The sequence below is a fragment of the Hyperolius riggenbachi genome, chromosome 3, assembly GCF_040937935.1.
Source record: "Hyperolius riggenbachi isolate aHypRig1 chromosome 3, aHypRig1.pri, whole genome shotgun sequence".
Lineage (NCBI taxonomy): Eukaryota > Metazoa > Chordata > Amphibia > Anura > Hyperoliidae > Hyperolius > Hyperolius riggenbachi.
In genome coordinates, this window is record NC_090648.1 from 256,496,510 (window position 1) to 256,520,649 (window position 24,140).

At 40.1% G+C, this 24,140-nt stretch overlaps 1 protein-coding gene across 2 annotated transcripts in view; it reads left to right on the plus strand.

Moving 5' to 3' along the window:
- The window catches only part of SEMA3C (semaphorin 3C), a 211,029-nt gene that overhangs the window by 142,711 nt on the left and 44,178 nt on the right, over positions 1–24,140 (plus strand). For both annotated transcript variants that reach the window (XM_068276189.1, XM_068276190.1), the window contains 6 exons: positions 2,046–2,165; positions 5,153–5,243; positions 11,620–11,739; positions 13,132–13,274; positions 13,732–13,846; positions 16,177–16,246. In XM_068276189.1, the coding sequence (XP_068132290.1) occupies positions 2,046–2,165; positions 5,153–5,243; positions 11,620–11,739; positions 13,132–13,274; positions 13,732–13,846; positions 16,177–16,246 (659 nt within the window). The remainder of the gene's footprint in view (positions 1–2,045; positions 2,166–5,152; positions 5,244–11,619; positions 11,740–13,131; positions 13,275–13,731; positions 13,847–16,176; positions 16,247–24,140) is intronic.

A 24,140-nucleotide genomic window follows, 5' to 3' on the forward strand; every position in this document is an offset into this window, starting at 1 on the left:
TTTCCTTACTAGGGAGTGCTTTTGAAGAGCACAACGGAAACCTTGAGAATCTCTCATGAGAGATGTACTAGTCCAAAACCTCTGGTAAGAGGTTTACAGGCATCAGATTTATAATACCTACTTTAAGTGACAGCTAGATTGGAAGTAAGTTGTTCACAGTACAATTTAAGCCCCATACACTCGCTAGATGAAACTCGGCCGAGGCAGTTGGTAACAATCCATTTGAGTTATGGAGACTCCAAATGACCAAGATATTATGTAAAGTACTTTGCAGCTACTTTTTACCATGAATAGTTGCCACAAGAATCATCATTTGTTTGGTTTTCACAAAAAGAGTTTAGACTGGAGTTTAGGAGTTCCTTCTGTAGTTGTGACATTGTTTGAAGATGTAGGAACAGTTTAGGAGATCAGAGCTTTGCTGTTGAAAGGAAAGAGTTGGGGTGGGTGTAAAGGCAGAAGCTTTGCTCGCGTGCCAAGCGACCGGGAGAAAGATGCTATCGCATTCTGCGCATCCGGGTGCATCCATTTCTTCTTTGAACTCCAAAGAAGTACTTAAAAATACAAAAAAAGTTTGAGCGTATTGCAAAATAATACTTAATGGTCTATTGGATCAAGTTAGTCTTATATGCTCATATTATAAAGTACAGTTCATTGCATGCTCCATTCCAGTTACATCATTAGGAGGTCATTTACAGATTGTTTCTGATTATGTCCAGTCAAATTATGTTAGTTCTTCGATGCAGATGGCTCAGCTAGCGCTTCCTGCCTTTGATGAAACAGGCCTATTCTCCTTTGAAGTATTAAATTTACAGTAGTAACAATACAGGAAGCTGGCAGGTAATATAAAGAGTGGAAAAACTAATATTATTGCTGGTCATGCAGAGGCAGAGAAGTAATATTATTGCTGGACATAAGCCATATCCATGATAACATTAACTGTATTTGTATCTAGAGAACCTCTTTAAAAGTGCTAAATTGTATGTGCAAGACAGTATATGGAATTGTGCTGCAAACATGGCCTTATTCTTCATGAATCAATTTTAGCCAATAACGAATCCTACAAGAAAAATCTTCATAAAAGTAAAAAAATCTGAACTCTGCACTCCCCAAGACCAATAACTTTACAGTATAGAGGTTCGGAACGTGGAAATAATGCAGTAGTATACATTACTCTCTGAAGGAAAGTCAAGAACTGCATATCAGATGTTTCAGAAAGTCCTGATGGACAACATGTACTGATAGTATGAAGTGTCATAAGAGTGTTCAAGTTAGCAGTTTGTTTGTTTCACTTTATTACTAGAAATAAATTTAATTTACACCACAGTGAGAAAATCTGCAGAACGCTAGCCAACTTTTCCAGGAGATTTTCTTCTAATCTTCTAAGTAGACTTTGTTTGAATTGGACAGACAGATAACAGCTGTGTGATGCAGTTTTGTCAATTTTATGAGATGTTCAAGCACAAACAAATGGACCTGGTGTTATAAATCTCAGGAACATGTATAAAAAAAAGAAGCAACACGTATGAAGTAGCAAGCTTTTATTACATGTAACACAACACATATGAGTATATTGAGATGAAATGGGGGAGGGATTGGGGAGCCACGCTTGGTGAAATATTTCTTGGCACTGATCAATTTGTATAAAGGATGATGCTCAAAAGTTTGGTTGTCACACAAACACCAGTGGCACTTCAGGGGTTTTCTGCTTTGGAACCACTCACTTACTTGCAACATTAATTCTTTCTGGTCGCCTTCTTTCTCACCTCTTAGACACTACACTATGGTGGGGAGTCTTCAGAAGCTCAGATGTATACTACCTCTATTTGGCAATTTTCAGTGAAAAACACTGACTAGAAAAAGAAACACCCTAGGGTGTGGTGTGTTAGGTAGCCAGACTTACCTTCTCAAACAACGCCATATTATTTCAAAAGATACCTTTAATTCATTCATCAGGTAAAGTCTAGGTGTGGATAATACAGAACTTGTGTCTCCTTTGTAAGACCTATTGAGTATATTGATTCTGTTTCTTCTTCCTTTTTTACCAGCATGGATGTGGCAATTTTGTACGTGTTATTCAGAGCTTTAACAGAACACATTTGTATGTGTGTGGAAGTGGAGCCTTCAGTCCTATATGCACATATGTAAACCGAGGCCGAAGATCTGAGGTACCATACTTTGTTTTGATATTACCTGACTTATAACTGAGTATTTTTGTCTGTGTTATGAATTTTAATAGTCAATGAGATAGATCATATAGGAATCAAGGTATACATATTTCATAATGTATTAAAGATTAATTTATGTTTGTTTAATTTATGTAGAGTTGACTGTTTTCCTGCAGGGTTTTAGAAAAGACATTGAACCATTCACATCAGCCTCAGGCTCAAAGGGACTTAGTCTTATATTCTCATCATAGCCATACACACACTGTAGGGACAATGTTGGTTGAAAGCCAAAGCAGCTTCTTTCTATAGCTAGTTTAAAGACTAATTTATAGATTATAGATTTATAGATTATTTAGTCAGTGTTTACCCATTGTAACATTTTTCTTCTCCCTGATTTGCCTTCAGAAATTTATCACTGGTGGTGATCTCATTAGTTATGCCAGGTGGTCTGTACTGAATGTTCATTACTGAGTGTTCTATGCACAAAGGGAGGTATTGCTTGCTTGGCAATTGGAAAATGTTATTTCCCACAATGCAACAAAGTTCACAGACCGCAAACTTTCAAGACCATGACATCACACTTTGGAAGTGGTTTCACCACAATATCGGCCACACAGACCACAACACTCCCCCCCCCCCCCCCCCCCCAATCTATTAGAGAAAAGTTAAACATTTCTTGTGGGATGAGGATATCAGCTAGTGATTGGAATGAAGTTTAATCCTTTCTCTAGTTCCTCTTTAAGAGCTGGTCCACACTAGGTCCGGAAACGTATCCGTGGCTGCGTTTTTCAAACCTGATGAAAAACGGAGTCCCGGATACTAATGTTTAAAATAGCAGCCAGCCTCACCCAAGTAAAAAACGGATCCGTCTGCGTTTGCGGGGATCCGTTTTCAAAACCTGAACGGAAGGTCCGGACCTGCTGCATTTTCACGCAACGGATCAGGACCACGGATACACGCAGGGGTAGTGAAAAGCAATGAGAAAACGCATCTCCAGCTCCACAGGCAAAAAACGGATGTGAAAACGGATAGCCTGAGCTTTATGATTGGCCCAAAAAATCCTCCCACTCCTTCCTAATGATAGAGACGTTTTCTGTCAGGGAAAAACCTGAACGGAAACTGATACAAAACTGATGCAAAACTGATGCACTTTCATCAGTTTGCAGTACGGTGGGTACTTCCCCTGATCCGGACTGCAGTGTCCGTCCTGCAACCGGGTCTAGTGTGGCCCCAGCCTAAGGCAGGGGTCACACTTGACTGTTTTCATGCACATTTTCTGCACAGGGAAACTGATTTAAACTGAGAACTCATGTTAATCAATGGGCTAGTTCACATTAATGTGTTTTTGGCACTCCAAAAAAATGACATTCTGCAGTATAATTCTGCATATTTTGTCATTTTTCTCTGTTTATTATGTTATCTTCTGTGAAAATAAAACTCATGCAGAAAAACACACACAGAAAACTGAAAGACAAGTGGGTCCCCTGCCTTAATGTCCATGTGGGAAATGATGAGCTAGCAGAGTTTCCCAAGATGCCAAACTGTACCCACTCATGTCTGAGAAGGGTGCCATGGCAATCAAAGTTTACTTGCTCTGTCCTCCTCTTCCTGATACTTCCTGTTTCATGCTGGAAGTTGTGGCAGAACAGTGCTTGCACATCCTTTCTCGTGAGACCTCAGACTCTTTCATTAGGGCCCCTATGTAGCCTAATGCTGGGAATACACGGTTCGTTTTTGCCTTCGTTTAAACCTTCGTTTCGATTGTGCCTTTTGTCCTTTTCGATCCCGAAATAATCGGTCATACGGTTAATATCACCACCCACGGCTTCGGTTTTTTTTTCGATTCTGATGGTTTCGTTTTTCCAATGATCGAAGGCTGCAAAGAAACGAAACGAAAATCCCTTTTTACAGGGACGGACTAGCATAAACAAATATATAATCGATCTGAACAGCCATCAAGCCTACCAATGGCTCGATTAGATGGATAAAGAGAGATAATATCAAACATGTTCGATCACTAGTCGTTCGTTTTTGGGGTCTATTAATCGAAACTATAATGAGATTATGACTATTTTCACATACGTTTTCAACACTCGATTCGTTTACCGAACGAATCGAAGGTTTAAACGAAGGCAAAAACGAACCGTGTATTCCCAGCATAACACTAGTATCTAGGTACACATAGTGTATATTACCCCACCTTTTAATAAATTACTATAACCTAACTCCATGCCTAACACTAATCTTCCTTTTTTATATACCGGATGCTCTCATTAGCTCTTTACTTACTGCGCTTACCATCCTTTCCATAATGTGGCTTAACAACTATCCTTAACCTTTTCTCTGCCTGTACACACTGACTACTTTTAACCTTTGCTTTACCATAACCTCCACATTATAGCATATGTGAAATATAAGAGAAGGAACTAGCATTATATATTTCATGCTTAGGAGAGTGCATATCATTTTAATGTGACATGGCCCTGTTTGCCCCAAATATGTTGACACAAATTTTAGCTATATATTTTAGTTTTAGCCATTGTAGCATAAATGTGTCTCTCTAGAACCTATGAAATTGTTTGTTTTCAATGTTGTGATCTAGGTTTCCACTTAGTATGTACACTTGGTATACTGCTGGACATTTGCTAGTCAGCCGTCTGCACTAGGTCATGTCTGACACCACAAGAATGTACTTTACTAAAGGTCACAGGAAACATTCTTTCTGCACAGTCACGCTAAAACTCAAAGACGCTATTCATAATTTAAACAACAAAAGGCTATTTAAAAGCATGCACTGCAGATTTGAAGGCTAGAAGCTATTATACGTTGTAGCTAGTCAGTGACGTTAAATCGATAGGTAATTCCACATCTACTGGGTCATTAGGAAGCAACAGACAGCTTGGCAAAAGGTTGTTTCTGTTTTATCCAGCTATGTCACAAAATATCATTTTATTTATGTTTTCTTATTTTCTTTTATTAAATTGTAGGATCGTGCCTTTTTTATTGATTACAAGAATGAATCTGGAAAAGGACGATGTTCTTTCAATCCAAAAGTAAACACAGTTTCTGTTATGATCAGTGAGTATCAAATTATGTTGTATAAAATGTTCTTTATGCAGCACACTTATCAATGACTGTGTGTGTGTGTGTCTGTGTGTGTCTGTGTCTGTGTCTGTGTGTGTGTCTGTGTCTGTGTGTGTCTGTGTCTGTGTGTGTCTGTGTGTGTGCGTGCGGGCGCGCATGTACTGTAGCTTCTCCCACTGTTCTCCGACCCTGATACCCATTCACTGGGGAAGGTGGAGACTAGGAAATGGTGAGCAGCAGTCCAAGTTCCTCCCTCCCCCATCTATTCAGCAGTCACAGCCCGCCCCTCGCTAGCCAGGCTGCAGTCAGTGTCTACCCACCCACTAGTCAAGTAGCAATTGTATAGCAGGGGATGAGAACAAAGTATCTGAAAGTTAATTTATAAACACTTAATGATGGACAAATTATCTTCAATAGCATGTATTCAGCAATATTTCAAAGTATTTTGCAAGCAAGAAAAAATATCATACAAAGAAGAACTACAGCAACTGATGCTTTTATTTCACATACTTACTGAGCAATGTAGTGTACACTGCTAAGTTTACAAGTTAGCTTTTATGGTACAGGGCAGTAAATTAGCCCAGAGCTTAGAGCTGCTGAACTGATATTCTTTTCTGAAACTTCCCCTATGAAATTTCCAAACTGAAAGTTCAGAAGTTAAAATGTGCTTTCCTTTCATTCGTTTGCGTAGTACTATGCAGTGTACTCAGAATTTTCACATCTGTCCTAGAGCAGTCAGTGGGAGCAATCATAAACATACACAGGCCAGTTTGGGTGAAGGCCAGTTACCCTACCACTGTTATTGTTTCCTTAGAGAAACTAGAACAACCTTACAGAAAAAAAAACCTCCACAAAGATGGAACAATATGCTCTCCAAAATGAAGTCCTAATTTAGACTCCTTTTTAATGCATATAATAGTAAAATTTTACATCTGTACTTTCTGTAATAAATATATTTAAAATACTTAGCGTTTGGCACCTATTATTCTATTTCCTTTTGTGATGCCAATTTTATTGGATAGACAGTTGTCCAAACTCCTCCCCCATTGCATTCTCAACCACATGAGGTAATCTTGGAGGGAGCAGCTGCCAGTCGTTTGTGTGCACAGATCATCTGACTCCACCTTCCTCCTACATGTTCTGACATACATTGTGGCTAGCACTGCAACTGTAGCTGAGAAGAGTCTTACCTCCCTGTTATTATTGATCTGTATTTATATAGAGCTGAGTCCAAAGTCATATCGCTCTCTGACCCCACATTTGATTACAATCTAATCCCTACCATAACCAGTCCAATGTCACTAGCATAGCCTAAGACCAAATTCGGGGAGGGGGAGGAACCAATTAACTTAAAAGTATGTTTTTTTGGATGTGGGTGGTAACTGGAGTGCCAGTGGGAAAGCTTCTCAAACACAGGGAGAACATGTATTTATGTCTCTGCCTGATAGAGTTAAACATCAGGTATGCAAGTGACAGTTTCTTTTCAGGTCGGCACTTGGTTGGACTATAGCATAACCCTCACTGATAAGGAATTACAACCACAAAACACTTTCCTTGAAGAAAATGGCTTCTAAGAGCAGGAAAGAGCTAAAACGTTTCAATAGTTCATAGATATTCACTCTGGCATGCTTCAATTAATGCATTGAGCAGACAATATAAAACAGTAAAAAGTAGATTTATATATAATAAAACTCTGATATTTAAAGGGATACTGTAAGGGGGTCAGTGGAAAATTACTTGAACTTACCCGGGGCTTTTAACGGTCCCCCGCAGACATCCTGTGCCCGCACAGCCACTCACCGATGCTCCGGCCCCGCCTCCGGTTCACTTCTAGAATTTTAGACTTTAAAGTCTGAAAACCACTGCGCCTGCGTTGCCATGTCCTTGATCCCGCTAATGTCACCAGGAGCATACTGCGCAGGCACAGACCATACTGGGCTTGGGCAGTATGCTCCTGGTGACATTAGCGGGATCGACGAGGACACAGCAACGCAGGCGCATTGGTTTTCAGACTTTAAAATCTGAAATTCCAGAAGTGAACCGGAGGAGGGGCCGGAGCATCGGTGAGTGGCTGTGTGGGCACAGGATGTCTGCGGGGGACCATTAGAAGCCCCAGGTAAGGTCAACTCATTTTCCCCCGACCCCCCCCCCCCCTACAGTGTCCCTTTAAAAAATATATATATATTTTTTAAGTAGGGGAGGAGGATAGATACAATTGTTCATCTCATTAGTTTATTTCTACCTTGTGTTTCCTTAAGTACAGACGTGCAACGCACACACTTTGTAATTTTACCATCCTGTACATGAAAGGCTGAACTACAGCTTTAAGCCCACAGGTTCTTTTCAGCTGAAAGTCAGGATTGCCAGGATTAGCCATCACGCTTCAACTTCAATCTGCAAATACAATATTTGCACACAGAATTTGCATAAACCTGCATTAACTCAAATTTTTTTTGCATCTCCTTGATCACTTCTCGTAACTACAGCTCACAATTTTAAACAGAAAGGTATAGCTTTTCATTGCATAACCTGCAGAGCTTTGATGAATAGGCACATTTGTGTCAAGAGCTCTCAGGGTTGGACATAACTCTGACAGAAAGCTCTCTTGATAAAGGGCCTATAAGAGATAAATGACCATCATTAATGTGGTCAGTAGTCTGTGGAATGCTCTTTTTTTTCAGCTGCTGTCCAACTTTTGGTCTGGCCACTTTTATTACTTAGGGATCATAAAGAACATATTGACACTTTTACTGTGGTAAGCTTAAACATTTACAGCCATGGTCAGTCCATGTACAAAAGAACAATTGTTTCTTAATGAAACTATACTCGGGCTGACAAACTGACACTAGTATCCGCTGTGTTCTTCACATTCTTCATTAAAATCAACTTTTGGAACCAAACCGTACATTTTAGTGGAACAAAATTATGAAGTCATGTCTCTACCTACTTCTGCCCTGAAGGTGTGCTTAAAGACATAAAAGAGCAGCTAGATACGCAAACAAAATGCCAAGGCTCTAGGCACCCTTGTCTCAGCTGGCACTCAAACATTTATTCTCTTAGTTCATGTATACTCTTACATTGAGTGTAGAAAAGCACTGCATGTTATATCATTGTTGGTTCCAGCACCTGAAAAGTTCATCATACGCAGGTCTTCAGAATACTGGAGTGTTCAAATGAACTGGGAGCTCACAGCATATCAGGACAAGTTTTACTAAACAAACATGAACATACTGACTACAGTGTCCTCAGGAGAAGACTCAAAAAAGACAATTCAAAAGATTTTTGTATGCCAAAGACCAAAACTGGGCTTTCCATAAGACACTTTATATGCAACAGAAACCTAGATAACCAGTAAACAAAGTGTTACTGTGATTTGTAATAGAGTAGATGTGAAATGAAATAAAATGCATGTGGAAACAGCAGATAAAATTGTGTTTGGAACAAATAACAAATATATTCACAGACGTGGAATATTATGCTAAGATTTAGAGCCTGATTGATATATTATTTCTGGATTGAAGACTGGTGCATAAGTTCAGACAGCCCATTTAAAAACTAATTGCTCAAGAAAACTGCCAGATGTCTTTAGTTTCACACACAATTAATAAACTATTAACAATGATACCTTTATGGCATAGTGTGAATAAAATGTTAAGTGTTATGACATATGGGTGGTTCCTGCAACATTTCGCCTGAGGTCATAAAAGACTGTTTAGCCTAAGTGAACCATTCCATTCAGGGGTCTAATTGGCTCTAAGTAAAATCCACAAGTGACTATAGCTCAGTACCTGACAAACTAATTTTATGTCCTGGGAAATGCAAACTATGCACATGAAAAATGATGTGCCTTCCTAATAAAGTGAACCTTCAAGGTCACAAAACATAATTTTGCAATGCTGCGTAATGCTGGGACATTTTGTAAGTTGTTGCAAGGCCCAAACTGATTTCTGAGCATGCAAAGGGCCCATAATACCAATACCCAGATGACAAAATGGCCTCAACTTCTGGTGATACCTTCTACTCCCATATGTAGCTTTGACCTATAGCAGTGCAATAGGTGAGGTGGGCCTCAGCTCCAAATTGAGACTTTCTAGGTTCGTTAAATTGGAATTGGAGACTAAAATGTTTACAGTGTGAGTATTTTTGCAAATATTTAACAGTATAACTACTTTTCAAAGTAGTTCAAATATAGTTACATTTTCAATACTACTTTTTAACTTTAAACAAACCATTGGAATTTGGGTTCTGTCCAGTGGCATAGCTACAGACTATGGGGCCCCATAGAAACATTTTCATGGCGCCTTTATATCTAGGCACTCTTGAGCAATGCCACCTGCAACTACCCTATGGATATGAGTTCACTGGGCGATTTACGGTTTTATGCAGTGTACACTGTGTGCATAGTCCACCTCTATGCTGATGACACCCAAATTTATTGTTCTGCCCCAGACCTCTCCACACTACTATCAAAAGTCCCCAAATGTCTATCCGCTGTATCTACATTTATGTCATCCCGCTTCCTTAAACTCAATATGAGCAAAACGGAGATTGTGATATTTCCACCTTCACTCTCTGTTCCACCTCCCATTGTCACAATCAATGTAGAGAACACCCCAATAGCATCAACCCCCAAAGCTCGTTGCCTAGGGGTAATTTTGGACTCTGAGCTCTCCTTTAAACCACATATAACACTTTAACTACCTCCTGCTACTTCCATCTCAAAAACATATCCAGAATCCGTCCCTTCCTTTCACAAGAAGCAACTAAAATGCTTGTGCATGCCCTAATCATCTCCTGTCTTGACTACTGCAACACCCTACTCTGTGGTCTACCAAAAAGCAGACTGGCACCTCTCCAATCCCTACTAAACTCTGCGGCCCGTCTCATCCACCTCTCTTCTAGATCCTCTGAGGCAGCCCCTCTCTGCCAATCCCTCCATTGGTTACCAGTTGCCCAAAGGATCCAGTTTAAACTTCTCGCACTTGCATACAAACCTCTACACAAGCTGTCGCCTCCATACATTTCCTCTTTAATCTCCAGATACCTCCCCGCTCGGACCCTCCGTTCCTCACAGGAGACCCTTTTGTCCTCCAGCCTAGTCACCTCCGCTCACTCTTGCATCCAAGACTTCTCACGGGCGGTCCCTCTCCTTTGGAACTCTCTCCCTCAGCCGGTTCGTCATGCCACGAGTCTGGAAACCTTCAAACGTACTCTGAAAACACACCTGTTCAGAAAAGCCTATAATTTGCTATAGGCAGCACTGAAGGCACACTGGCTCACCCACTAATCCTGGTGTTTCCTTCCCCTTTGTTTCCTCCCCACTACCCTCTAGATTGTAAGCTCGCAAGGGCAGGGACCTCCTCGTAGTGTTTCTCATACTGCTGTAACTTTAACATATGTATATGTACCAACTACATATCAACTATGTATGTATCTGTATTTATTCTATTCAATGTCATGACTGTACAGTGTCTTGTATTTCTTATGTATATTTGTTCCCCATTATTTGTTTGTACTATGTACAGCGCTACGGAAAATGTTGGCGCTATATAAATAAAAAATAATAATAATAATAATAGTCCATGGGCACTGAGTCAAAGACAGAGGGTAGAGAAACAAAGGTGAGTTAATAATGAACACATCAATTACCACCTTGGCCACCTCATCTCCAAGGCCCCATAGCAGTGCTATGGCTGCTATAGGTATTGCTATGGCCCTGGCTCTGTCTACTCGAGTAGAGAAACTCTTTACCACTTGTTGCATTTAGCCACCACTATTTTTCAGATTTACCAGAACCCAGCCGGGACTTTCATTACAGAGGTCAAGTGGCAATCTGTGGCAAGAGTGAATCAGGGGTTTGATCAACAGAACCCTTCTCCACTATTCTCCCACTATTTCCCATGAAAATGCCATGAAAGGGGCCCTCTGTAACCTTGTGACGTACCATAAAGTAAACTAGCAGCGAAAGTAAAATGGTGATCACGCTTAAGAGTTGATCTTTTGGTCACTTTAATATTTGTGAAGAACAGAAAAGGGCCATAATTTAGAAAGAGCAGTATTTTCCCTGGTGAGCATCTTGTTTGCCCAAAAATCAGTTTGCTGAGAATTTACTCACCTTTCGTTGTCTACAGAATACACAGATAGCTCTTGGTGACTCTGAAAGACTAGGAAAGTATTCAGGGCTAAAAGACTAAAAAGCCATCTTACTAAAAAGCACTCGGTTAAAACCCAGACCAGCGATTTATTTTATATCTTTTCAAGTACCGGTATATATTAGCAAATCGTGTTGCAAGACCTTATTCACTACATACAATACATACAGTGTTTTTATGAATAATATTTAGAATTGCTGTACTACTTTATTTCCTAGATGAAGAGCTGTTCTCTGGAATGTATATTGATTTTATGGGCACAGACTCGGCTATTTTCCGCAGCCTCACAAAACGTAATGCAGTAAGAACAGATCAACACAATTCAAAATGGCTAAGTGGTAAGTTTCTTTAATACTTACATTTACTATTCGTACTACTCCACCTGCACTTCTGCACAAGGACTATGTTACGTTTTGATTGATTTTTTTTATTTCTTTAGAATGTAAAGTGTATAACTGCCTCACAACGTAGAAGACATTCTAAAGTATACCGGCACCATATGTATGTACCATGTATGCTCAAATATAAGTTGACCCAGCCTAAAAGTTGACTACAATATTTGAACATCTTAAGCTGGAATTTTTTATTGATTTAAGAATAAGTCTACTCAGCAAAGTTAATGGCTGCACTTGGGGACCAGGAGGAATTGACAGCTGCACTTGGGGACCAGGAGGGGTTAATGATTGCACTGCACAAAGTATTGCAGCCATTAACCCCTCCTGACTTGTAAGTGCAGCCAGTACCTACTCTAGGTCCCCAAGTGCAGCAATTATCCACTCCTTCTCCAATAAGCACTGCTGCCCAGGATCTTTTCCCCTGCCCTTTCAGGTTAATTGTTGTAGCCGGAACTTTCAGACCTGCGTTTTCTTGGCATTTTCTTTATCAAAGTGTCGCCTGCAACTGGGTAAATTAGTGCAAATGGTAATGTCAGTAACGGTACACACATTACTCAAGGTGATCAGTGTTACAGCCATTGGTTTGGTTATTGATGCCTCTAAAACCTTCTAATATCAAAAGTAAACTATACAAAGTAGTGATTTTCCAAGCTTAAGGTGACAGTGGTAGAAGGATTAGAAAGCATGCTGGCCTCTGCGGCTTGCTCTACAAAGGTTGAGAGAGAGAGGAGCACCCCACCCACTCAGCTATGAGGCAGAAATTTAGGTTTGACTCGTGTATAAGTCGACCCCTATACTTTTATTTAGTGAGTCAGACCTATATTTCTAGACTTGTTGTTAAGTATATATGGTACATAACTAAAAGGGAAGCAAAACATTCATCAACTACAAGATTTTCCTGTAACATATCATCTCTATCATCATCATATTCATTTGAAGATTTGAAATCCTAGGAAACTGCAAAATGAATAGACTGAGTAGGACATTTCATATCTCCTTCAGACCTTCTTTCCAATTCACAATATTGCACCCCATTGTGCAATCACCCCATTGTGCAATGACAATGATCTCATGTCCTACAAAGTGTTGACAGTTGTGGATCTCTACATGATTTTTCCAGTAGATCAAAGCACATATCTGTGTTTGCTACACAAACAAAAGGCTACCTTGCTTGGATTTGTTCTGCTATTCATAAGAATATTGTTTTCATTTACGTCAGTACAAAGACAGTAATTGTTGTTTGTGTTTTTGTGTTCCTGGTTGAAAAAAACAGAAGTTATGTGTATTGGTCCTACTTTACGAAAACATTTTAAAGTGAAGTATTTTCTTTTCTAGAACCAATTTTTGTGGATGCACAGCTCCTTCCAGATGGAACAGATCCAAATGATGCAAAGGTTTATTTCTTCCTAAAAGAAAGACTGACGGACAACAGTGGGAGCACCAAGCAAATTCATTCCATGATAGCGAGAGTTTGCCCAGTAAGACATGTTGTGTTCACCTCTGGCAGACCCACACAATATAATAAAATCCGCTAATGACATCTGCTTTGGACAGCTTGTCTGTTTCCTGTTCTTGATGAGTGCTGGAGTGAGGGCATGCACTTTTAAACTTGTTCCTTCATCTATTAAGTTCAAAGCTCCTTAGCAGAGTCCAGCTCCCGCAGTTTAAAGTATGGTATTAATAGCATGTTCACTGATACATATTTTGAATAATGAAGCAGTCACAATTGGAAACTTTGTATACAGTAACTGCATAGTACAAATCAGTGTTCACTACATCATTAAAATGCACTATTCCCGAGAGAAATTTTGAGAAATTAAGAAACCATGGATTTTTTTGTTTTGCATAACTATGTAACATTAATTTTCCGTAAAAGAACTGGGCAGTGCTTGTATTCCACTAATTAAGTCAAATTTTTCTTCTTTTTTTCCCTAGAATGACATTGGTGGACAAAGAAGTCTTGTCAACAAGTGGACAACATTCTTAAAGGCACGGCTTGTGTGCTCAGTGATGGATGATGATGGAACTGAAACCCATTTTGATGAATTGGGTAGGAGCCATGTGAATAATACAAACTTTGTTCTGCTTCACATGTTCAATGAATTGCAAATTGTAATGTGATCATGCATTTTCTGATACATAGGGCACAGCAGTCATTGCCTTGTTAGAGGTTTGTGCGTTTGATATAAGAAAACCATATTTGAAAACACAGCTGTCATTTGACTACAAGGCAGTGGATAGCTGTATATAATTTAAATCTTCCATATTTTTACACAATATTTTGTTTTCAAAGAAGCCCCTCACACTGAGATTAGTAAGATCTCGCAATCCAACAACCTTTGACATTGTGCCTAGGGCAGTGTTAGCTTTATGAGTTTAATGCATGTAGGTGTAATTGGTAAAATTGTCCCTTATACAGGGATTTTCCCTGGGCACAACTAATTAGAGTTGGGTAGTAGTTGAAGTTTATCCAGAGGATATGACTATTAAAGTAGCAAACCCAGGGTAAGTGGTGATGTTTGGTGTTATGGAATAGTCCCAGCAGCAGAATTTATGAAAATATTCTCAAGCCGCTGGTCCTTTACCTGTGATGCTACATCATGGGTTCAGAACCTGCTTGCCAGCTATCACTATGAGGTTTTATGCTCCGGGCGATGGCTGCAGTTTTCTACAGCAAATAGCAGGCAATGCTGGCATTAATGATGCTTTAACATGGATTTCATTGAAAATTATTATAGTGTCTAAAGGTATTTCATAAAAAAAAATCAGATAGGCATTAACCTCTTAGCTAGCCAAGTAGGTTGTAATACCAGGAAGGAAAAAGCCAATGAGCTGGTGAACATATATTCCCTTTCGCCAATTAGTGCTGCAGCAGATAGTGCCGGAAGTGTGCAAAGGAGCAATGTCCAACTGTGCACAGCTGTGCTTCAGCTACATGACTTATATCTACATCCTCGTGGTTTATATGAAGTTACAGAGGACGTAGATATACTGTAGTGGTGGAAAAAATGGCTATAATAATGGAATAGGGACACAATGGGCCTATGTTAATATGGCAAAGCATTGCAAATTAAAAGCTTTCAGCTTAGTATGTTGGTGCTGCTGGGTTTGATGGGTGAGATTCAATTGCAACCTGCCCAAATAGCTGTGCACTTTGATATGCAAAGCCCAAGGACACCCACAGCATGTGGCACATCAGAAGTCACAATCAACTCCATTGCAATGAATAGCAAAAAGTGTATGCAGGTTTACCTGTTCACCAATGGGTGTCACAATGCTCCAAGTAAACTATATGACATGCAACTGTGCATGGCAACTCCAGCAATCCTTTAACTTTAATACTCTGTACATGCACAGGCGTAGTGTATGCAAAGTAGGACTTGAACAATATGGGAGAAAATGTTTTTAAAAGAACACCGACCCCTTCTCCCCTTACTACTCCACCCCCCTTCCTTGGCCCAAAAATTATAACATTCATTAAGTGCCTTCCTACCATATGACTCAAAACACTCAGCATAATGAGACAGGAAAGCTTTAGCAAGGAGGAGTAAGGTTTTGTAAAATACCCCAATGTTGAAAGTAATGTGGCTTAGCAATGAAAATCTTTTTAGAGATCCCCTAGAGCAGTGTTTCTCAACATTGTTATAGCATGTATCCCTTTATTATTGACTGTTTTACCCAAGCACCCTTGCGGTGGGTAAAATCATCTCAAGTAACCCCTGACATATAGATTTTTTTAGGAGGACTCCGAAATTGTGTATAAATGTTTTAAAACACTCCTTGATACTTTTAAATTAATTTTGCATGGTTATTCAGGTATGTTTAGAATTTTTACAATGAAAATCTTTCAATCGCTAAACTTACTACAACAGGAGGATTATGACAAGCTCTTGTACCTCCTGAGCTTAACTAATGTACCTCATGGGTTATACATACCGTATGTTGATAACCTAGGCCAGTGATCTACAAACTTGGCTCTTCAGCTTTTAAGGAACTACAAGTCCCACAATGCATTTGCCTTTATGAATCATGAATGTGGCTTTCAGACTCCCGCAATGCATTGTAGTTCCTTAACAGCTGGATAGCCAAGTTTGCAGATCACTGACATAGGCCCTAGAGCTTAAACTTTCATAACATTGGCTGGGAATCGCACAATAAATTTCTGATGTGAGTACTTTTTTCTTTCACTAGTTCTGGGACTGTCCTTGCTATATTCCTACATTCTGTAGTAATAGTAAATCATTCCCAGTGCATTGCATGACAACACACTGCCACACTGTGCTGTAAATATATACTAAACAATTTGTAAATCTAACGGTACATAACATTATGAAATTCTAAAGGTTAGAAACATCATCTTTATCTGTTTATTTTTTGTAGAGGATGTTTTTCTAATGGAAACAGACAATCCTCGAACAACTTTGGTATATGGCATTTTCACAACATCGAGGTAAGTAGCTGGTTCTGGAAATTACATATTTGAAAATAGAGGCTTAATGGAATGTGGTATATAAAATGGTTGTAGTTGTAGCAAATGATGAATAGCAAATTTAAAAAACAGTTCCAATGCTTAATATGAGCATGCAGTATGTATTTTGATGGTTTATAATGATAAACCATCAAAAATAGGAATTCACGAATGTGATATTAAAAGACTCTAATATCGGGGAAGGTGGCAATAAAGATGTCTGCTAGGAGCCTAACAAACTTGGAGTCATTAATACTTGGTGTTAGCTAAAGTTATCCTCTACTGTGCATTTTAAAAATCCCCCATCAAAACGCCCCATAATAGTCAGGTTTTCATTTGAAGATTCTGAGGGTGAGATTATGGCTTTCACAAGGTCAAGAATTCAGTTCTTTGTGTTCTTTTACATTGTAGAGTCATGCTCTTATTCAGTTTCTGTAAGTTTTCTCCAGTGTAATGTTCCGTTGTAAGAGATATACCCCATTACATTCTGAACTAAGAGTAAGCAAGCAAGCTTTCTGCTGCGCAGCCTTCATCAGACTCAATCCTGTTTGCTTACAAGCTGATGGAACAGACAGCTATATACTGTACATGCAACATCAAAAGGGGATAATAGATTATCATTAGGTAATAGAACGGTCTATGAACAGTCAAGTTTTGCTGCTGCGTAAAATGTAAATTATGGCACAATGCAATGATTTTCAAATTATGTAACCATATGTTAAATTAAAAATAGTACAACGTTAATATAGCTATTGTCAATACTGAGAAATATTATTTAAAAATATAATTTAAATGTGATGTCAATAACACTTTTTAAATGAGTCAGGATAGGCGCAGCCGGTTTACTGCTGCGGTGCTTCACTTAGTCTTTTAAAAACACCGTCTAAACATCTTAAATTTGGAAGTGCGAAAACTAGTCCCTCTAATTTTGAAAGTGAAAAGTTTTCCTTGTTTTGCCTTATGTAGGATTTCATCTGCTCAGCTATTTGGGTGTCCTTTGTGATAATCATTTAATAGTGCACCAAATGGTTTTGGTACATGACAGTTCTGTATTGCAGAATGGCCAGTTTAACAACCAGACTTTTTTTCCCAGTATCTTTTTATTGCAGTATGTGGAGCATGTAGTTTTACATTGTCTTGCTGAAATATCCTTGCAAATAACATTTTCTGGATGGTAGCGTATGTTGCTCATACCAAAACCTGTGAATACCTTAAAAATATGCCGCCTTCCCAGTGAGCGAGCTGTACAATGCGCCCTTATACCATCATGGGTGCTTGCTTTTGAACTGTGTGCTAATAACATGCCATTTGGACCATCTACTTCTTAGTATGAAGGATGTGATGTCCAATATTTTCAAAAAGATTTTCAGATTTTGATTCATTAAATCACAGGACATTTCCACTTCACCTCAGGCCAGATCATGCTTATAGATGAGTTCATCTTTGCATGATAGAACTTAAGTTTCTGTTTGTGGATGCAATGATTTGTGTTAACGGACAATGGCTTTTGGAAATGTAGCTGAGCCCATTTAGTGATGTCCGCTACTGATATGTTGCTGTTTTTAGTGCAGTATCGGCTGAGGTATTTCAGTCTGGTCCCATTTTTATCGAAATTTCTCCTAGTCTTTGGATAATGTTATGTGTGCCCAAGGAAAAAATGTAGAATCAGCCTTTGCTTCAAAATCACCATAAAGCTTTATTCAAAAATTATACCACACACTGAATAATCACTGTAGTGTCATATTAAAACCATAAAACACACTGCGGGATGTAAAAAGCACAGCCAGCTGGGCTCACACAAACAGCACTTCAACAACTCCAGACACACCTGGGATCCCACCAACCATAAGCTAAGTCTACACTAAGAACTACAGTAGAAGACTGGTGTAGTAAACTAGAGTTCCCCTATGAGGTCAGAGATTTCATAGTACATGCTCTTATTAAATCTCAATTGGACTATTGCAGTATATTGCTTGATGGACTTCCAACTAACCGACTAGCACCGCTCAATTCTGTACTGAACTCTGCTGCTCGACTCATTCATCTCTCCTCTGCTGCTCCTCTCTGTCAAGCTCTTCACTGGCTAGGAATTAACCAGAGGATTCAGTTCAAACTCTTAACCCTAACCTACAAAGCTCTCCACAATCTCTCTCCCCTGTACATCTCCTCACTAGTCTCCAGATACCAACCCAACCGCAATCTCAGATCTGCACACAAGCTTCTTTTATCCTCTTCTACAATTACCTCCTCACATTCACGTGTACAAGACTTCTCACATGCCTCACCCCTCCTCTGGAATGCCTTTCCACAGCACATCCGCCACTCTCCCACCTTTGAAATCTTGAAACGCTCTCTCAAAACCCACCTTTTCCGACAAGCATATTCTCTAGCGTAGGCCATGCATCCACGAAATAACCTAATTATGCACTGCCTGTACATATACTGTATACTTCCCCAACCTCTTGTTTCCACCTCATTCCTTTAGATTGTAAGCTCGCAAGGGCAGGGCTCTCACCCTTTTGTGTCATGGAATGTTATTAATTTAATTGCTTGCACTCTGTTAGACATTTATACATTTTAGTCATCATGTTAAGTTTGCTATTGTAATCAGCAGTTCTGTATTTTGTATCGGTGTTCATATTTGATGTATATCATTGTCTGTATCATTATGTATCCCTTGTTTGTTTTCTTACATTGTACAGCGCCACGGAATATGTTGGCGCTTTATAAATAATAATAATAATTATGTGTTAGGGATGAAGAAACCTCCATATTCTTTGTAATCAGTCTGAGGAATATTCTCCTCAAAGTGTTGCACTATCTGCCCACACAGGGGGCATATACTCTAACTAGGGGTTAAATTGCCATGTGCAGGCAGCATACAGCCATTTTATTGGTACTTATGCCACTGACATGGTACTTGTGCAATTAGCCCAACGTGCATTACCTGTAGGATGCTCTTTAATACAGTCATATTACTGACCTGTTGTCATTTAGCATTGTCAGCTGCCTTTGTTGCTTCCATTTTTTTTTATATTTTGCTCTAATCAGTCAACAAGGGCATATTTTGTTCACAAAACAATAAGATTGAGTATAGGCTTTGCGTTTGAAAAGAACAATAGTTAGCTCCAATACATTCCTGTATTTCCTTTCTTTTTTGTGCACATTTGAGTAAATTAAAGAGCTATATTAAGACGTAATGATGTTGGCTTATATTCTTCCAATAATCATGTTCACCATGAATCATGCACACCAATGAATGTCCTCTAAAAATAAAATCTTTTCAAACTCTATGATTCACTTATTTTTAGAACACCATAGTTCAAATATTTACCTTTCACTTTTTAATTATGGTTATATTATATATTTTAGTATGCACATCACTTCAAGAATCTCTATTAACCTTATTTTCTATACAAGTGCAGTGCTGAATATTTGAAGTATGACGGTGCTTCACATTCAGGGCCATTTGTAAAAGATGTCCAGTAGCACTCAAGACAAAACATAAACATTTAGCCACCTCAACCACACTTTAATACCCATTGTTTTCTCAAAGAATACAAGCCAAAAGCACAAAATCACAATGCTAGGAAATGTAGGCGTGGGGAAGGGCATTCTTTTTTTAAAGGAAAGCCGTCTTGTAAAAGCAGCATGCATACAAAAAGAAAGCTTTTTATCTACTTGTTTGTTATAGAAACTCATTGGAACTCCCTAAATTCCTAAATGCCTGGTACACACTGTGCAATTTCCTGTCCAATTAACGGGCCGAATCAATAATTCCCAACAAGAATGATCTGATTTCCGATCGTTTTTCTGATCCATTTTCCAATCACTTCTGTACAAAATTAATCACAAAACAAAACTATCCAGAAGTCATAGTGGACCCGTCAGAAATTATCGCTTTGATTCGTCAATCTGACGCGAAATTGCACGGTGTGTACCGGGTATTACTGCAGTGAATAGTACTTTTTTTGTATTTTTTTGTTTAAGAAAGGAAAACTGGAGAACCACAGCTGATATGTAACACAAGAAGGGTGGGAAAAGAGGAATAAAAATGCAAATTAAAAAATGTCTCAGCATTTGAGCTTATGAGCTACAGCCACTGCAAATGCAGTAATGTAGAGGGAAATGGACTTCATGGATGGCTCCACTGGCCAGTGCTGGTTCTGTAGGTGGTCCTGTTCATATTACTGTCATACCATTTATCATGAGCAATACATTTATCTATGATTCTCTGAAGACACACTTCGCGCTAACACGGATGGTTATTATGGCTAAAAAGTGCCCACACACCACTAGTTCGCCTCCTCTGTTCTTTAAAAGACAAAATTATACATACAGAGGTTGGCACTCTTAGTGTGGTCCTGCACTTATGGGCAATGCTTTTACTGCCCCCTTTGACACAAATGGATGTCCCCACAATTCACCATCCAATATGTAAAGCCTCATCTACACGCGTAGATGAGGCTGCGATCCGGCGGCTCGATTAGCCGCCGGATCGCCTCTTCCGCGTACCCGCACGTGCCTGCTGCGTCCCCCGCATTCGATTCCCCGCTCGTCCCCGCCGGCACCACTTATCTTCCGCTCGATTCCCTGCCATTGTCCCCTCGCGGGGAGCGAGCAGGGGAGCGAGCAGGGAATCGGCGGAAGCAAGATCCGTCCTGTTGGATCTTATCAATCGAGCCGCATCAGCGGCTCGATTGATAAGGAGCATTGCGGCCGCATCTACGTGTGTAGATGCGGCTTAAAAACAGCCCACTGCAGAACCATTCAATACATGTGCAATCTAATATAAGACAGTTAAGCAACCCCCAACGTTCAGATCATGTGATATTTTAAACCACCCCGCACGCTGTCAACATGTGGGTGTACAATTCATGAGTCCTTTAAGTTTTTTTTTTTTTAAAGAAAGCACAAAGCATACAGTTCAGACAGTTCATAGGTCCTCTAGTCCCTGGATATTACAAGTACACTCCTCCTTCACAGTTCTCACTATTCCTTATATCACTTCCCAAGAGTGGGCTATTTGGACAGTAAAGCCTTCACCACACACCAGTGAGATACACTCACCGTGTGCTATGACCTGCTGACAGGTCAGCTGAGCCTTCCCGACCCGGGAACTGTCCCAAGGCCTTATCTGACCTATCAGCAGGTCATAGCACACGGTGAGTGTATCTCACTGGTGAAGGCGTTACTGTCCAAATAGCCCACTCTTGGGAAGTGATATAAGGAATAGTGAGAACTGTGAAGGAGGAGTGTACTTGTAATATCCAGGGACGAGAGGACCTATGAACTGTCTGAACTGTTTGCTTTGTGCTTCCTTAAAAAAAAAAAAAAACTTAAAGGACTCATGAATTGTACACCCACATGTTGACAGCGTGTGGGGTGGTTTAAAATATCACAATATGGTGAATTGTGGGGACATCCATTTGTGTCAAAGGGGGCAGTAAAAGCATTGCCTATAAGTGCAGGACCACACTAAGAGCGCCAACCTCTGTATGTATAACATTTATCTATGACAATCCATCTTCTTTTCCTAAAGAAGAGGGATTATTGTGTTCTCCAAGGATTAGCTGGTTTCATTCCCCATGGTGCCACAAGATTAACATTGCTTAGGATAGGCTCACTGGGTAGGAAGTGAAGTAGAATAGCTGATACAGAGACAGCAGTTAGAATTTAACAAAGGCTCTAATATTTTCCTGCTCTATCTAAAACAACAAATAAAAAAGGCTAATTATTGTGCTAACTTAATTAACCACTTAATGAGATATTAATTGATGGCAGGTGCAGTGCTAGAGCTTTTACTTGCTTATGCCACAGCCATCTAATCAGAGACCATCACTATAAGTTATATGATAGGCTTCCCTGAAAGGTGTGCACGCACGCTCGTACGCACGCACGCTCGTACGCACGCACGCACGCACACACACACACACACACACACACACACACACACACACACACACACACACACACACACACACACACACTACCTGTCACCCCTAATGATTGTGCATTGATTGCTAGGGCAACAAGTAACGTGGGTAGGAAAAACGAAGGGCCAGAGCATGAGCAAGCAGGTTCCAGTGTGCCGATAAGGACAATGCACTCGTCAGTTGTCACCTAGCTATCTAAACAACTATCTTAGTCAAAGAAAGTTTTGCAGATTGTCTAGTACAGGCATGGGCAAACTTGGCCCTCCAGCTGTTAAGGAACTACAAGTCCCACAATGCACTGCAGGAGTCTTACAGCCACAGCCATGACTCATAAAGGCAAATGCATTGTGGGACTTGTAGTTCCTTAACAACTGGAGGGCCAAGTTTGCCCATGCCTGGTCTAGTATGTCTACCAAGCTTAAAAGACTCCAGCTGTACATTAGACATGATCTCAAGGATTCACAACCATAGATGCACGGAGGACCATAGATCTTCTGATAGCTGTCAGGGAGATAAATAAAAATGCAAACACTACATGTATGCCTCCCAGCCATCAATGAACACTGCTGGAGTTGTCAGTTGTAGCCCCAGGCACAGTCGGTAGTCTGTGGCAGGGCTGTTGAGCTTTTCCTCCAGATGTGAGGCTATATTGCAGCCTGGCTGGATCTGATGCAGAATGAGGGAAGACCACCACAATAGAGGCCTGCTTTTTGAAGCAATCTTCAGGTACTACATTCAGGGATTTACATGAGTAAATCTTTCAGAAAGAGTTGCAGGAAGTAAAACCAGAAAATAATTCGATTATACTCATAATTGATTTACTATATATAGCGCCACCATCATCAGTGATTCTGGAATTTCCCAAGTAAATCATATATCTTAATTTAAAGGCAAAACAATTAAAGCTTGCAGTGTATGCAGTTTGCTCATCAGTTAGGCTGGTTTCACAGTAGGACGTTGCGTTTTAGGGGACGTTATGGTCGCATAACGTGCCCCTAACGCAACACCTGGTGCTCTCTGATGTGGACGTCAGAGTAAGCCGCGTTGTGCAGCTCACTCTGGCGTCCGTGATGCGTACTCTTGGACGCATGCGGCATCACGTGGTCCCGCCCAGCCAATCGCCGCACAGAGCGGACGCTCCAGGAAGTAAACACTGCACACGTCACAAAGTGCAGTGAATATTAATTAGCCATGTGCCTGGCCGCTCTCCCCTCCTCCCCAACATTACTGAGCATGTGCAAGCAGTCTAACGCGGCTCTGCCGCTTATAAAGTACTGCATGCAGTATGTTGTCTTATGGCGCAGCCTTACTAAGTAACGCAACATGGGCACTGTGAACAGCCCATTGATTTTTCATTGCTGTGCGGTGGGGTGCGTTACAGGCTGCTCTAACGTGCGCCTGTAACGTCCCACTGTGAAACCAGCCTTAGAGTATGTGTGACTATAGGACCTCCATCCCTCTGCAGAGATTGTTACTTGCGCAAGAAACATGCTATCATAGCCAGAAATTGAGTGTATCTTCTGTGTTTATTCCAGTGGTTGGTTAATAAACCCGGAAAGTCATAAATCATGTGTCCACTATAATTAAGATGTTTTTGGAGGGATACTTGTGCATTCCAAAAGCTGCTAACATCCAGCTTTTATTTGGCAGCTGCAACAGAAGTCTGTTGATACCGTAATCAGTTTCGAAGAGATAAACAGACATGAAACTACTAAAGGGTTATTGAACTGGAACACTTATTGAGATGTATAATGGCCTTGTAGGCAAATGCCCTCCTTATTACCAGCATGGTTGTCTGAACGGCCCTTTGAAAAGACACTTTCAGGAAAAGAATAACGTAAATGCATGCATCTTCTAAGTGAACCACTTAAAAGCCATACGGAGGCTGTATAATAACATCAGTCATTAGATATAGAACATTTCAGACATTAAAAAGGCTG